The 16,675-nt window shown below is 36.9% G+C and overlaps 1 protein-coding gene across 2 annotated transcripts in view; it reads right to left on the minus strand.

Annotated features, from left to right (window-relative positions):
- Nucleotides 1–16,675, minus strand: part of exoc4 (exocyst complex component 4) — a 140,999-nt gene that overhangs the window by 108,521 nt on the left and 15,803 nt on the right. For both annotated transcript variants that reach the window (XM_058772580.1, XM_058772581.1), the window contains exon 7: nucleotides 12,241–12,415. In XM_058772580.1, coding sequence (XP_058628563.1) covers nucleotides 12,241–12,415 — 175 coding nt within the window. The remainder of the gene's footprint in view (nucleotides 1–12,240; nucleotides 12,416–16,675) is intronic.

Raw genomic sequence — 16,675 nt, forward strand, 5'->3', positions numbered from 1 at the left:
ATGTCAACATGAAACATTAGCATACTGCCCGCCCACTTGTTGGTCTTTTCAAGTTGGTCTGAATGAAAATGCAAATTCATTCTTTGCCACTAGGTGCTGCTATTGGAGCAGTAAAAATAGCGGTAACGGTTTCCCCGGTAACGCTGTACATAAAGCAGCACTGCGCTCACAAACGCTGCTTTACAGGCATCATGAAATGAGACCAATCACCGCAGATTAGCGTCAGGCAAAGGAGGGGTTTGGAAAAATTAATCGTTGAGCGAATCGTTTAGGGGGTCCTTTAGCAAGTAAGGTAAAAATAAATGCATATTAGGGCTGGCCGATATATCGCATGCAATATGCATGCGCATCTCGTCAGTAAAGCCGGTTCCTTGATTAGCGGTAAATCTCCATCACCTGTTTTCAAATGGAGCGACATTTAATACACGGACCCGTAGATCACTGACAAGCTACACAATATTGCGTTTTTACTGACGAGATGCGCATGCATATCACATGCAATATATTGCCCAGCCCTAACTATAATATTAGAAGAAAATTATAGTGTTTTTTGACCTTGCATATCAACCTGTTGTTGGGGACTCCCAAAACCAAAATATTAACCTTTCATTACCCATAATAGGGGCACTTCAAACACAAAATATTGTGTCCCACTTTATATTAGGAGGCCTTAACTACTATGTACTTACATTTGAATTAATCATTTGGTACAATGCACTTACTGTGTACATACATGTTTTTACATTGTACTTATATTTTTAAAAATACCTATATGTAATTACATCTGTAATTAATTTCTGTAATTACATTTATAATTACACTGTTGACCCATCCCTTACACCTTAACCCACCCTTAAACCTACCCTTACCACCAAACCTGTCCCTTACTTCACCTGTATCCCACCTCAATAGCAACAATAGTGTTTTGCAATACAGTATGAACACAATAAGTACATTGTACTTATTTTTTGATGTAAGTACATAGTAGTTAAGGCCACCTAATATAAAGTGTGACCAAATATTGTTCAAACATTGTTCATAACATTAACTTTTAAAGCTCTAAAATACATTTTCTAGTTAAGTTATGTATGTAATGTGTAACTGCATCAGTTTGAACCAATCTGTTTCTAGGTCTGTCTCAGGCCCATCTTTCCCGGCTGTCTGTGTAAATTCGAATGCCTGCCATGTCCGCCAGCAAAATCCCATTAACTCTGATTAAAACTGCACATCCGAGTTCATGAATATCCCATTCAACACTATCCATAACCATTAAGGGAGGTTCAAACAGCTGCAAGAGGACTGAACAAGAAGTTCAAGTAAACTTTTCCACAAATTAGCAAGCCATTTTCCAATGGCTCCGTAATTTAGTGAAGCAATTTGCTTGGTCTATTTCTAAATCCCAGCTGCAAAACAGTCCAAAGTGGAGATGGAATTAGGAAAGGACAGATGGAACTACATCTGACTGATAATAGCATAATTAAACAGAGATAAGAAGGGAACGGTCTATGAGAGGAGGGGAAGCCTCATCAACAGCCATTCCTCAACCCACAGACAAATCCAATCCGGCCAGCCCGTAACATTCCTGTCAGATTATTAATTACTAATGCCCATCTGATCCAGTGATGGAGCGGGTCTCGCATGTAGACCCCCAACTTAATTAAATGCCAGCGTTTGCCTGATGAAGGATTCTGGACCCAACTTCAGTGACCTCGGAGAAGGGAAAACTGAACTTTTAAGGCAATTAACCATGGAGGATGAATGGATGGTGGGAGAAAGAAAGAGAGAGATTTCAAGATGAAATCTGTAAACACAGGAAGGGGGACAGATGGAGAGAGATGTTCAAGAGAGATTAGGAAGTGATAAGTCAGCAAATTCATCCCAGCAAAGCAAATTACAGAATTCCTGTAATACAATGCAATACAATGCAATACATTTTCAAGATCCCTTCATATGGAGCTTACTTTTTTTACTTAACGCTTTATTATCCAATCAATGTGCCGTAAAACAGAAATTTGTCTTTGGCACTAGCATAAAAAAGACAAATGTACACAATTAAAAGAATTTTTAAAAAGGTGAAATAAAGTAAGAAGATATAAAAAATAAAAACATTAAAAATAAATTTTAAAAAATCTTCAAATGTAATGTAATGTAAATTTAATTTAGTACATCTTAAAAATAAACTTTAAATAAAATAAACTTTAAAACTTTGAAAGTCAAGAAAAGAAGCCCAAATAGTTTGTCTTTTTTGTTTAATGGTATAGCTATTGTTCAATAATAATAATAATAATAATAATGTTATTATTAGTTGAAGTAGTAGTAGTAATAATTATATTATTATTATTATTATGACTACTTCAAATAAAATCGTAAAATAACCAAAGCAATGTTTAAAAGATGAAAATAGTGAAAACAGTTTTCATCCATTACAATAACAATTATGATAAGGGTAAACATAGGAGCCAATAAAAAAAATAAAAAAATAAATAAAAAATCACTAGACTGTATAAATGATTTTCAAAGTTGTGAACATAAAGTTGTGAGTTATTATTGGAGTATGTTTTACACTAAAACAATATTTCAGTGCTTTACTTTAAAATTTCATGTTCAGTAATTATTTGTGAAATTTAATATGAAAATTAATTCTGCACCAAATCTTTTTTTTTTTTCCTCAGTGGATTAGAATGGATGTTGCAAATATTGGTCATTTAATTGGTAATTAATTCAATCCTCAATCCTCAAGATCACTGTCCAAATTGTTGGTTATATCCTTTACATTTTAGCGCTGGAACAACAGTGGCAGTGGTGTAGTTTTATCATGCTTTACCATGAATTTATTCTTCATGGTTTGTGTTTACAGTAAGTGCATGAAAATATTTGTTGCAAGACATTTAAAAGAAAAAAGAAAAAACAGGAAGATGAAGGTCGGAAAACTTGAAGACAGGACTCATTATACCACCACCACAGCCAGCAAGGTCACTTTCACTTAAACGCCACATGCCTCATCAGAAGTGCCTTCGTCCCCATTATAATGCAGCTTATTAGAACAGCCTTCATTTTTCCTGTAACAACAGAGATGAAGCGTGGGCAGCAGCAATGCTGTGTCCATTTTAAAACACCAAACATGTAGGTGGAAACAACAGAGGCAGCTCAGCCAACAACACAAAGAACCCTCGAATGAGACTGGCAATAAAACATGCAGAACAAACTGCTGATCTCCAACAGGAACGTCTAAAAACACCACATCAAACAGAGACAAAGAGCGGCCCACTTATGATTTATGCCGCCCATGGATGGACACAAACTAACAAAAGACCTGTTTTACATTACTGTGAAGTCTTATAGCCGGGGTCATAGCAGTGTTGACAGGGCAGCTAATATATATACACCAATCTGTGTCTTCATGGAGAAAAACCTCCACAAAGGAAACTTAAGGATGGGTCAAGATGACTAGTCAGTTCTGAAAGTATAGTAGTTAGGTAAATTCCTAGTAAATGAAAGATTGTCATTGACTTTTCTCAAGAAAACATCCTCCAAATGACCTCCAAAGAGAGGACAAAAACAGAATAAAATCAGCACTTTGAGCAGCAGTAACATGATGGACACACTCTGAACCCTTCCATTTCCGGACATTCATTTCACAGGCCATCTTCTTTATTGGAGCCTTAAAGACTAGGTTGTTTTAACAGAAGAGAAAAATCAATATTCATGGCCTCTTCCAAGAAAAGACCAGCTTGAAAATGGGCTTGGGAAACAAGAGCCTGTGAGAAACAGCAAATGGCTTTTCACACCAGATAATAAACACAGAGCACACTGGCTGGATTTGTGATGTGCACGAATGCGTATCCCACAACAATTCTGCTTCCTTTAGATGCGCCTGGAAAACCAAGAGTTAATCTTTAGTGAACCTTTAAACCCAGCCCCTTGTCTTTGAGGACACATTCTCAATTTAATGAATAGCGAAAAGCAGTACTCATCCCCTCTATTAGCTGCAAATCAAGCTAATTAAAGAAGAAAAACAGTGTTGAAGGATGTGCAGGTGAGCACCTGCTCTCTGATGATAGACGTTTGCAGAGTGCTTTAAGAAACGAGGGAAATAAACAAAGCTTCCTGCCTCTCGTCAACCTCTCTTGAGATTATGAAGAAAATGCAGTTTCTTTTCGTTCCATAGTTTCCAAGAAGGAGCCTGAGACCAAAACATGAGCATTTCTTAAGTGTTTTTAAAAATTAGGTGCATACATGGCCTTTATAACTTTTAAAAACACAAAAACAACCTTTTGTCTTTTTTACTCATTTCAGTGCAATTACAAACGTGGGACCTGACTGACAATAAAGCTATAAGAGTTATGGAGGAGGGGCATTATGAACCTGGGATTCTGTCTCCATGGATACCTTACCGTTCTTCATAATAATACAAGCACACATGGGTGTTTGGAAAACACACAAATAGAGACAAAAAAAAACAATCTAATATAAACAGCATGTGATGCTTAACATAATGCTATTGATCTTGGATGCATTCAGCCAAGGTAATATGTTAATATGACACCTCAGGTAGAAAGAGAAAGGACAGGTTGATTAATCAATCGCTTTGTTATATTATGCCTACATTCTGGCATGCTATTTCATCATATTTTCACTTCCTACACACAAAATATATGAATATATGCCGACGAATAGAATATTAGCTGTTTAATGCCAGATATATTGAGTTCAAATAACATTTTACCATATTTTATATGGAGTTAAAAGGTAAAATTAAGAGAATTTCTCTTCTGATCTGTCAGCTGATCCAAGCATATGTTAGCAGGAAGTCTGGTGCTCATCCACTGCAATCACTCTGGAAATGAAAGTCATGGTCTCAAGGCACATGTGGTGAGGGAATCAGTGTGTTACGATGTCACAAATACAAAGTAAAAATGTAAAAGCCACAGCTATGGAGTAATTATGACAACACACCTGCTATAAGTCCTGTGATTGATTTAGTTAATGCTTCTCACATACAGAAAAGTCTAAACCTCCCACACTCTTGTCTGCATTTTTTTTCCCCTGGAAAAATTATCTGCTGAGGTTTCAAATACATAATGCCAACTTTAGCCAGAATCAATAACAGTAAATTGGGCTGAATCTTTCAGAGGCTAAATATGAGTTTTAGATTAGAGAGTAAGATGGGCCTTACTGTTGATCATTCAAATAACCTGAGGAAAGAGTCCAGTAAAGCATTAAAGTATGGAAATTAACATTTATGAAGTTATTAAAAATAGACAAGTAGAGATATTAAAAATAGAAAAAGGTGATAATAAAAAAACTATAAAACACAGTAAAATAATACAATTAAATACGAAGAAGAATTAAAAACAAAACAAAAAATTAAAATAAATAGAAGGCAAGACAAGACAAAACAAAAAAAACAAAAACAGCACAAGACAAACCAAAAACTAGAAAACAAACCAAAATAAGACAAACCAAAACAAAACAGGACAAGGCAAACCAAACAAAATTAAAACAAACCAAAAACTAAAAAACAAACCAAAACAAAACAAGACAAGTTAAAAACCAAACAAACTAGATAAAACAAAACAAACCAAAAACAAGACAAAACAAAAGAAAACAAGACAAAATACACACACAAAAAAAGAAAGAAAGAAAAAAGTAAAACAGCATGATAAAAAATACTTTGAATGAGTGTGAGCCTCTATGTTAAGAAATTGATTTGTTCAAGTCTAAGACATGGGAAAACAATCCCTTCCCTCAAGAAAGCCAATAACCTTTCTTTAAAAACACAAGCTGACCTCATCAGTGATACACTGTGAACACTATGGATTCAAAAGCCTCACTGAGCCTTTTCTACCCCTCATCCTCCATTGTATCCAGCACTTCTGAAATATCCTAGTTCAATAGATATAACATATCGCACAGAGAGGTCAGTGCTTGGAGCAGCATCTTGTTACGGCTGGGTCGTTAGCATTCTCGTCAGCGATACTCGGTACAGTCCACTATGGGCGTTGCTATTACAGAGACGCACATCACAAAAGAATGCATAATTACTGTCGTAATTAATGAACATAAGAGTGGCGCTTTTCAAAACAACCGGCATGCCTCGACCATAAAGCCTGGGGGGAAAGAGGAACGCTGGGCTTTAAAACATGGAAATTAACTGTTATGATCATTAACCCTGTGGTGGAAATCTTTCAAATCCACAAGCGATATGCAAGCCATGGCCAGTTACAATAGATCATTTAGACTGGTACACAACAGCTCATTTAGAGGCCATGTGTCTGTCTATCTCACCGACATGAAACAGAAGCACTTTGCCTCTCCCTCCGCTGCCAGACTAATCACTGTCAGGGCATGAAACGCCTCACTAACACTGTATAATCCAATTACTCTGAGGCTGTGTGGCTCCCACTAAATCTAAACAAGTTGTCAAAGTGGAAAGTTTGTAATTTCCTTTCTTTTTTCCCCTTTCACGCTCTCGTTCCCCTCACCCTCTTACCCATCATTCTTGGGCTCAAGTCCGTGAGGCTTAGGAGGAGGGCCAGTAATACAACACGAAGAGCGAGATTATAACAAGCGCCATCATTTTTAGCTTCTTAAAATGATATAAAATCTTTTGGTTGTCTGATGAGAAATATTAGTGTGGGACTTGGAACTTGGTAATAATTAAGTACTTACAAAAATTCTACGTATATACATATATACATCAGTGGCTGTTGACTGGACCTAAATTATTAACTGGTATGGTTATTTTTTCAAAAAATATGGTTGTTATAATACAAAATAAATATACCAATAATGAATAATTAAGATCCAGTCAACAGCCACATAAATAAAATATCTACTGGGACTAAAAGGTTTAATTTAAGAAAACATTATCAAAACATATCAAAAATCAATAATTCAGGATAGGTTAAAAAAATAATACAAAAAACAACTCAACTATCAAAAAAAAAAAGAAATACAATATCAATATCTACCAGAATTACATTAAGAACACATAAAAACTATATCTATAACTACCGTCAGTTTTGTCTGTTCTTCTGTGGTATTTAAAGGGATAAAATGATGTAGGACAAATTCAGGATTGGTCTGTCAGTGGCAAATATTTCAGCAAGCAACTCCAAAAGTCAATAACTATTTACTCCACACACTCCTACAAAAAAATCTACATGGCCTTTTACGAACTAGGTTTACAAGCTCAATATGGATTCTAGCAATATAAGACTTTTGCTCTCCAGTCTTCAAAAATGGCCTAGCCACAGTTCAAAGAGTCAGGAACTGAAAGAAATAAAGATTATAACATGTCTCTCAGGTCTATCTGTCCATGCCATGGCCTTCATGTCTTTAGAGTAATGGAAAGGTCAATGTGATTCCTGTCTCCCACAGGAACAGAGAAAACTTGGGAACAGAAGTACAGTATTAAGATAGATAGAAAGACAAGAGTGTACATGGGTCTCATTTACACCTATGAGAGAACAAGAGGTTATTGTGAAGGTAACCCAGAAAATTTACGCCAAGAACATTAGGTGCATCAGTGCATGAGAACAGGACCATCATTCTCACTTGAGACTGAAGTTTACGTAAGTCACACCTGAGAACACAGTCACGCAATCAGCGCCTGAGACTAGAACTCAAGAGTGTCATGAGGGAAAAAAAGTGACAGAAAATAACCAAAAAGAGAGAAAATGAAAGGCCAGAAAAAGGAAAGAAAAAGAGATTAAAAAAAGAAAAAGAAAGCAACGGAAAATGAACAAGAGGGAAGAGAAGAAAAATAAATAAAACAGTGTATGTGTCGTCACTATCCCACCATCTTCATTCTAAAGAGAAAACAGAAAGGAAGCAGCTTTTTTCTATAAAGAGAACACAGAAAGGAACAAGCATAGACTTTAGAAGATGCTGTGCATTTTTATGATGGTTCAGATTTGGGGCTCTAGTACTTAATCTCAGGGGAAGAGTCTATATTTGAGCATGTGGACCAGTCTGAACTGACAAAACGCTGTCACAGTCAGGAGAAGGGAAGAAGAGATCAGATGAGACTTCAAAAAGATGGGATAAGGAGGAGAGAAAAAAAACACAAATGATTAGGGAAACCTCATCTACCTTAATGAAGATTCTCATCAAGGGCTTACATTATCTCACACCATGACCACAGGAGACACTGCAGCCCCTGGCAACCAGCCTGCTTGAGGAGGGAAGAACACTGAACACTTAATACCAGCTATTTTAGCAAAACCAGGATGGCTGTGTGTGCTGTAGGAACACTTCCCCATCCTGTGGCCAATGCTTAATTTTGACCACCTTATTATTTAGGTTAGTGGCGGTAAATCATTCTACCTCTTAAATACAAAAAAAAATATGAAAAAAAGGCCCTAAATCCAACCAGCTCATTAGAATGATTGTTTATTGGTCATCCAATATACACTACCATTCCAAAGATTGGGAGACAGTAAGATTTTTTTTAAGAAATTAATTTCTATTTCTATTATTTAGTAACCACACATTAAATTGATCAAAAGTGACAGTAAAGCCATTACGTCATAATATTACAAAATATTTATATTTCAAATAATATTTTTTGAACTTTTAGTTCATCATAGATTCCTGAATAAAAAAAACATATCATGATTTACAGTTATTACACAGCATAACTTTTTTTTAACATTGATAATAATGAGAAATGTTTCTTGAGCACCAAATCAGCAATTATTGACACAAAAGACTGGAGTAACGATGCTGAAAATTCAGCTTTGCCATCACATGAATAAATTATTATAACATATTAAAATAGAAAGAAGTTATTTAAATTGTAATAATATTTCACAATATTACTGTTTTACTGTATTTTTAGATCTAATAAATGCAGCCTTGGTAGGCATAAAAAAATCTTACCAACCCCAAACTTTTGAACAACATACAGTGCCCTCCAGAAGTATTGGAACAGTAAAGACAAAATTGCTCTGTTGGCTGTGGAGTCAAGACATTTACAAATATGATTAAAAGATAAATATGAGACAAAACTACAGAATGTCGCATTTTATTATTGGGTGATTCAACACACAGATGTTTTACCAGCTAAGAAGATCAGCACTTTTAGAGTTTCATCCCTCTATCTGATGTGAGCATAAGTATTGGAACAGTTGCCTCACAGGTCTTTCTAAGTGATCAGCTGTGTCCTGTTGCGTTAATTCTTCACATATTAAAAGCAGGGAATGTGTCGTATCAGTTATATCCATTACTTATGCATTCTGAATCTTGCATTTGATGACACACACAAAACCGGATGAACATGAGGGAGCTGACTTTGAGAGAAAAGCAAGCAATTTGGATGCTAAAAGAAAAGAGGAAGTCAATTATAGCTATAGCAAAAACAATGGTCATGGAGAAATCAAGAGTTTGGAAACCACCAGCAACCAAAAACGACCCGATCGGCTGAGAAAACAACAGTAGTTGATGACAGACAAATCATAAAAGCTGTGAAATGAACCCTAAAAGACATGTCTGTAAAATCACCAACAACTTCCAGAAAGCTGGGGTGATGCTCTGACAATCTACTGTCCTCAGGAGACTTTGACACAGAATTACAGATGCTACACAGCAAGATACAAACCTCTGACCAGCTCCAAAAATAGAAAGGCAAGATTAGAGTTTGCAAAAAAGCACAAAGGCGAGACAGAAGAGTTTTGGAACGGTGTTTATGGACAGATGAGACAAAGATGAACTTTCATCAAAGTGATGGGAAAGCAAAAATGTGGAGAAAAAAAGGGAACTGCAAATGATCCCAAGCATACAGCCTCATCTGTAAAGCATGGTGGAGGTGGTGTCATGGCATGGCATGGGCATGCATGGCTGCCTCTGGAACAGGCCCTCTCAACTTTACTGATGACTTAATGTATGATGACAGTAGCAGAATGAATTTGGAAGGGTACAAAACCATCTTGCCTACCAATATTCAAGAAAATGCCACCAGATCCATTGGGAAGTGCTTCATATTGCATCAGGACAATGACCCAAAACACCCTGCCAGTTCAGTCAAGGAATTTATAAGGGCAAAGAAAAGGAAAGTCTTAGATTGCCCAAGTCAATCTCCAGATTTAAATCCGATTGAACATGAATTTCACCAGCTGGAGAGGAGAGTAAAGGCAGAAACTCCCCAAAACATGCAACAATTGGAATTGGCTGCATTAAAGGCTGGGAAAAGTATTTCAAAGGATGAGACCAAGAATCTGGTGATGTTTATGGGTCCCAGACTCACTGCTGTGATTGTGCGCAAGGGATCTGCAACTAAATAATAGCTTTTAATCTTTTATATCTGCCTTCAACTGTGCCAATACTTATGCTCACATCAATGAGTGGGATGAACACTAAAAGTGCTGTTCTTTCTATTTGGTAAAACATGTATGTGTTGAAACGGCTAATAATAAAATGTGACATTCTGTAGTTTTGTCTCATATTCATCTTTTCATCATATTTGCAAATGTCTTGACTCCACAGCCAACAGAACAATTTTGTCTTCACTGTTCCAATACTTTTGGAGGGCACTGTATATATGTCTATGTGTTTACGTTTGTGTGTGTGTGGGTGTGTTTTCATTTAAAGTCGTATTCGTTCTAGACCTCTAAAAATCTACAAGCTGAAACAAAGGTTTAAAATAAACAATTTAATCTGTTGCTAGCTAGGGTGCGAGGTGCTTGTGCTAATGAATGCCGAAAAAAAGAGGCAGCACACACACACACACACATACAGACAGTCAAACTCCTCATCACACTGCAGTTAAATGCATATTTTGACTTCTGTAGTCAACTCTCGGGAAGATGCGCCTCGTTACTTAAGGTCTACGAAGAGCTCAGCAGGGCCTTAGCAACAGTTGGCAGGGCCAAGCTTGTTCTTTCGTTACAGCTCTCTGCAGACTGCTTTGAAAGGAGGAGTTAAAAAAAGACAGGAGGAAAGTACAAGGTCACAGTCTGACTCTTCACCCTGTTTGATGGAGTGATGACAAACCCATTTACTCATTCCCCAGCTGTACCTCCACTCCCATCTCTCTTTCTCTCCCTCCTTCTCCTGATGCCTGTCTCTACAACTGGATCCTCTCTAGCATGCAGCTGAAAAACAATGCTCTGAAAGAGCACACTTGGAATGAGATTCAGGAGAGAGAGAGAGAGAATGTCAAGAGATGAAATTCTTTAAAGGGAAGAAAAACAGAATACAGAGGATAATATGAACATGAATAGGTTATGAGGTCTCATTTTTACAACGACTTTGAATCAGAATTTTCAATTAGTTTGACCATCTGTACCTAAAGCAGTTTTAAAATTGCTTGAGAAAATAATTCTAGATAGATGCGAATCAACATTGTATATGCCAGCAGAAGAGCAATTCTCCATTCATGGTTACTATTAAGTGGGGGGGGGAAATGATGTAAGATTGTCACACTGATCGTGTGAATCTTGGATCTAAATTACGACTTGAATCAAAGACTGGCGTAAGTCTGAAAATGAATTGCTCAATTGCTAAAAACAAAACACAACAAAGCAAAGCAAAACACAAAAACAAAAACAAAACATAAAACAAAGCAAAACAAAGCACAAAACAAATAAGTAAACACACATATCACATGAGGTAAAACCCTGCAACAGGATTTCAGGCAGGTGCTTTTCAACACACAAACAGACAAACAATGTTGGGCCTCTTGAGAGATTCTCAAAGGTTACATGAACAGCTGGCAATCTCACCTGCCTCAAAACACACACATGCACACTAAAAAGTCAACATTTTCCAATTAACACACTCCAATTAAACATGACACTTGGGATGAGCTAAAGTAGATTATTCACAAAACTTCAGTCACACGTTCTTTCTCCACTTATACAATCTTAATAGAAAAGACACAAGAAACAGCTAATAACTGTAAACAATCCCTCTGTTTATTAGTAATTATCTATACAGTTACCTGTAAATAACAGTTAATAGCATGAATATGCTTTGAATATCGGCTTGAAAGACTGAAAATCATAGCACGTTGTGGCCAAGGAGTTGCTATGAATAATACAGTACATTAAAGAAGATGCTTTGAATTGTTTCTAACACATTGCTATGTGGTGACTAGGGTATTGCTAAGTGGTCAAAACAGCTTCTAGCAAAATCCACTTTAACATTTTGAATATACTTCACTGCAATATTTTAGATTCCACATGTATCATCCAATGACCTGGATCTGCTTTATTGAATGCCACTGCAAGGACTGACCTGTAGGACGGTCTGGATCTTGGCATAGACATCAGCCTGTTCATAGAGTTTGATTCCTTCTTGGGCTCCACTGCGAGAGACAACAATCTGCTGTAGGTGACTGAGAACCACACTGTGAGCCTGGGCCACAGCATTCAACTTATCAAACAGCAGCTCCAGCAGTTCCAGCAACAACCTGAAGAGGGCGATAGAGAGATAGAGAGAAAAACAACACTTTAAAATGGATCTAAAAAATAATCATTTATTTAATACATGCTTTGAATATACTATTATTGTACTAAAGCTAAAGGGGAAAAAAAATTATCTGGCTAAAATGCAGCAATGACAGGGAGTGGATATTTTGTGGATATTTTAAATACATAAGTAAATAAATTTTAACAATAAACAATTGGACTGTCAATAGAATATTCTATTGATTTTTTAACCAGTTTTCAGAAAGCAGAATGAAACTGTAACAGTATCACATAATTCGACAAATGAATTTTAAATATTTATCATTAATCATATTAATTATTTGTATTAGGGTTTTTAAGTTTTGAGTTGACGTGTTAACTTTGACAGCCCTAAAATATACATTGTGTTAACCTTTTTCATTTGTCTGTTTATTTGCAGAACCCCAAGCACCCCATTGTGGCCCCTACTGGTCCCTGGACCCCAGTTTGAAAACTCCTAATCTAGAAGCTTTCCAAGACAAAGCCACTACTGCAGTCAGTCTGGCTGTCAGAAATCCCTCTACATCACCAAAACCGAGCCAAAAGCAGTCCATTCTCTGTTACTAATGAACATGACAGCAGCAGGGTGCTGACAGAATCTCCCTGTTGAGCAGCGGCAGCTGTTCACCAACAACAATTAGCAGCATCTGTCAAACTCTCTGGGCCCACTAGGAGGACACACATCTGTCTGACTTTTATGGAGTTTACTCATTCATCCCAGTAAAACAAGGCAGAAGAAAACACTGGTAGGTGGAATGAAGAGGTTGGAGGTGACAGCATGATGTAAGGTATTGGGATTGCAGGAAGGTGGACGGCAGGAAGATGATGGATGTTCACATGAGGGACGGTGCATGATAACACATGTTAAGCTTGATTTACAGAGGACAGGACATGACTTTTGACTTAGACTCAACATGTAAACACATATTATACAGGATGACACTTTTTCATGCAATGACTTTTTCATACTTTTTTCATACATAAAAGGGAAGAAAAATAAGTTAAAGGGAGGAAAAAAATGAATGGGTGAATAAATAAACAAATAAATAAATAAAGAGAGGAAAAAGAAAAATAGAAAGAATAAATAACAAAAAGGAAGAATTAATGAAAGTGAATGATGAACAAACAAATAAATAAATAAGTGGGAAAATGAGCAAAAAGAAATAAATAAAGAATGAACGAATGAATGCTCTTATGTGGTTAGAATCACAAACACACACATATCAACAATATAATATAACATAAAAGTCTCTGTGTAATATGATCTGATTGGCTCAGACTTTGCCACTTTCCACAAAGTCACTACAATTCTTGTCACATCACGTCTGGTTAGGAAACATGTAAGACATACTTTTCACAGTGGACTGTAATGCAGCAGCGACTTCATTTTTCTGTTGAGGTTTCCATAGAAACGGAGCCCTACCTCAACTTTCACGTTAGCACAGACATAGACACAAGTAAACACTGAAATTGCTGTATGGTTAAAAAGGAACCTTATTTTCACTCAGGTCATTTGAGCCATTTAATTTACAATAAACCCTTGCAAAGGTGGTTTACTTTACAGGAAACAGATTTATGAACTGCCATATTAATTCAGCAGTGATTTTTGTGTTATTTATAAAGGTAATTACACTGTATGATACTTCTGCACTGCATTCATAAGAAACACACACATAAAACCATTTCTCTTACATATTACAAAAATTTCTATCACAACCGTCACAGCTTTCAAAGAAAAGCCCTCGTTTATTTAATTAAAAGCACACAATAAAAAGTCAGTGGATATTCTCTCACACACTAGAAGCTCACATGCGAAAAAAAGGAGAAAAAAAAAAGAGCGGAGGGCAAACATTAAAACCCAATGGCTGTGGAAAAATAAGCGATTGAGAGTTCATTTTTGCCTTGGGTAAAGAGCATTTCTTTAACAGCCTTCATTATCTGTCTTTTCTTTCCTTGCTTTTGTTTTTCTCCGTTAGAGCTGATGCTTAAGCAGACACTGGCCGCGGCTCGCTTTTATGGATTACACCATTTCTGGAAATGAGGGAGGTATGAATGCCACATGACAGATGAGAGCATTGATCCAGCAAGCCATCATCGGGTAAAGTGAGAGAGCGCAATAAAGAAGGAAAACAATGGAAACCAATCACACTTCAGTACAAATGCCTTCCAAAGTGCTTCCCTTAAAAACAAAAATCGCTGCAAGAGGGAGAACTACATCTGAAGTGACTGTCATTGGCAGTTTTTATTTCCTACATCATTTAAAAGACAACATGAAATCAAATCTGACCCCATTTACTTCTAAATGATTCTCTCCCTCTGCATGATTTGTTAGTGCATGTTAATGCAAATAAATTTGTTTTAATAATCTTCAAGAGCCAACTGGTCATAATAATAATAATAATAATAATAATTAATCAAGAGCCAACTGATGAAATCCAGTCCTGCCTTATGTTATGTAGTTGCATTAGGAAATATATCACGTTAAAAGAATTGCAAATGTCTTAAGTAAAAGCTATGGATGCTTCAAGCAATCAGCCATTGAGAAACTATTGAGTATGGCTGTGCATATTTATGTGGTGGTATTTTTCATAAAGATTTGATCATATGAGATTTGAAAATATGCAATAAGATTCACAAAGGTCTTTCGGTACGCATGGGTACCAAACGAATACGGTTTTGTTTTTGTTTTTTTCAGGAAATTCAAATAATAAATGGCGTTTTGACAGTCCTTGATGTGGCATGACAGATCGCTGTATAAATGCCACTTGGTGAGCCGCTTCTGGGACGGTTCAGAAACGTGCTGGTATAAACCCAACACAAGCATTACTAGAGCAACCGTGATCAGCTCCGGTTCCCGTGACGCGCCACATACTTGTGCAGAGTGGAGCACGAGTGAACGCGATCATTCCTTCTTCTGTAGTACTACTAGTTTTAACGCAAATAAACATGACTGAACATCTCATGTCTCATGTAATTGCTCAATCAGTGTTTTCAATCACGGAAAGACATCAACAAAACAGCGTGGAAATAAAATGTCACGTAGCATTTCATTTACCTCAGCAAGTCATCAGTGTCCACAGCTCTAGAGAGGAGCATTTCGCAAAATATTACACCATATACTCATTATATTTTACTAAACCTGTTAGTCTTAATTATTTCATCTTAATTATTTAATCTCAATAAATTAGTATGTCATGGAAAAGTTCATTTATTTCAGTAATTCAACTCAAATTGTGAAACTCATGTATTAAATAAATTCAATGCACACAGACTGAAGTAGTTTAAGTCTTTGGTTCTTTTAATTGTGATGATTTTGGCTCACATTTAACAAAAACCCACTAATTCACTATCTCAACAAATTAGAATATGGTGACATGCCAATCAGCTAATCAACTCAATACACCTGCAAAGGTTTCCTGAGCCTTCAAAATGGTCTCTCAGTTTGGTTCACTAGGCTACACAATCATGGGGAAGACTGCTGATCTGACAGTTGTCCAGAAGACAATCATTGACACCCTTCACAAGGAGGGTAAGCCACAAACATTCATTGCCAAAGAAGCTGGCTGTTCACAGAGTGCTGTATCCAAGCATGTTAACAGAAAGTTGAGTGGAAGGAAAAGTGTGGAAGAAAAGATGCACAACCAACCGAGAGAACCGCAGCCTTATGAGGATTGTCAAGCAAAATTGATTCAAGAATTTGGGTGAACTTCACAAGGAATGGACTGAGGTTGGGGTCAAGGCATCAAGAGCCACCACACACAGACGTGTCAAGGAATTTGGTTACAGTTGTCGTATTCCTCTTGTTAAGCCACTCCTGAACCACAGACAACGTCAGAGGCGTCTTACCTGGGCTAAGGAGAAGAACTGGACTGTTGCCCAGTGGTCCAAAGTCCTCTTTTCAGATGAGAGCAAGTTTTGTATTTCATTTGGAAACCAAGGTCCTAGAGTCTGGAGGAAGGGTGGAGAAGCTCATAGCCCAAGTTGCTTGAAGTCCAGTGTTAAGTTTCCACAGTCTGTGATGATTTGGGGTGCAATGTCATCTGCTGGTGTTGGTCCATTGTGTTTTTTGAAAACCAAAGTCACTGCACCCGTTTACCAAGAAATGTTGGAGCACTTCATGCTTCCTTCTGCTGACCAGCTTTTTAAAGATGCCGGTTTCATTTTCCAGCAGGATTTGGCACCTGCCCACACTGCCAAAAGCACCAAACGTTGGTTAAATGACC

Source organism: Onychostoma macrolepis, chromosome 04, assembly GCF_012432095.1.
Source record: "Onychostoma macrolepis isolate SWU-2019 chromosome 04, ASM1243209v1, whole genome shotgun sequence".
NCBI classification, from domain to species: domain Eukaryota; kingdom Metazoa; phylum Chordata; class Actinopteri; order Cypriniformes; family Cyprinidae; genus Onychostoma; species Onychostoma macrolepis.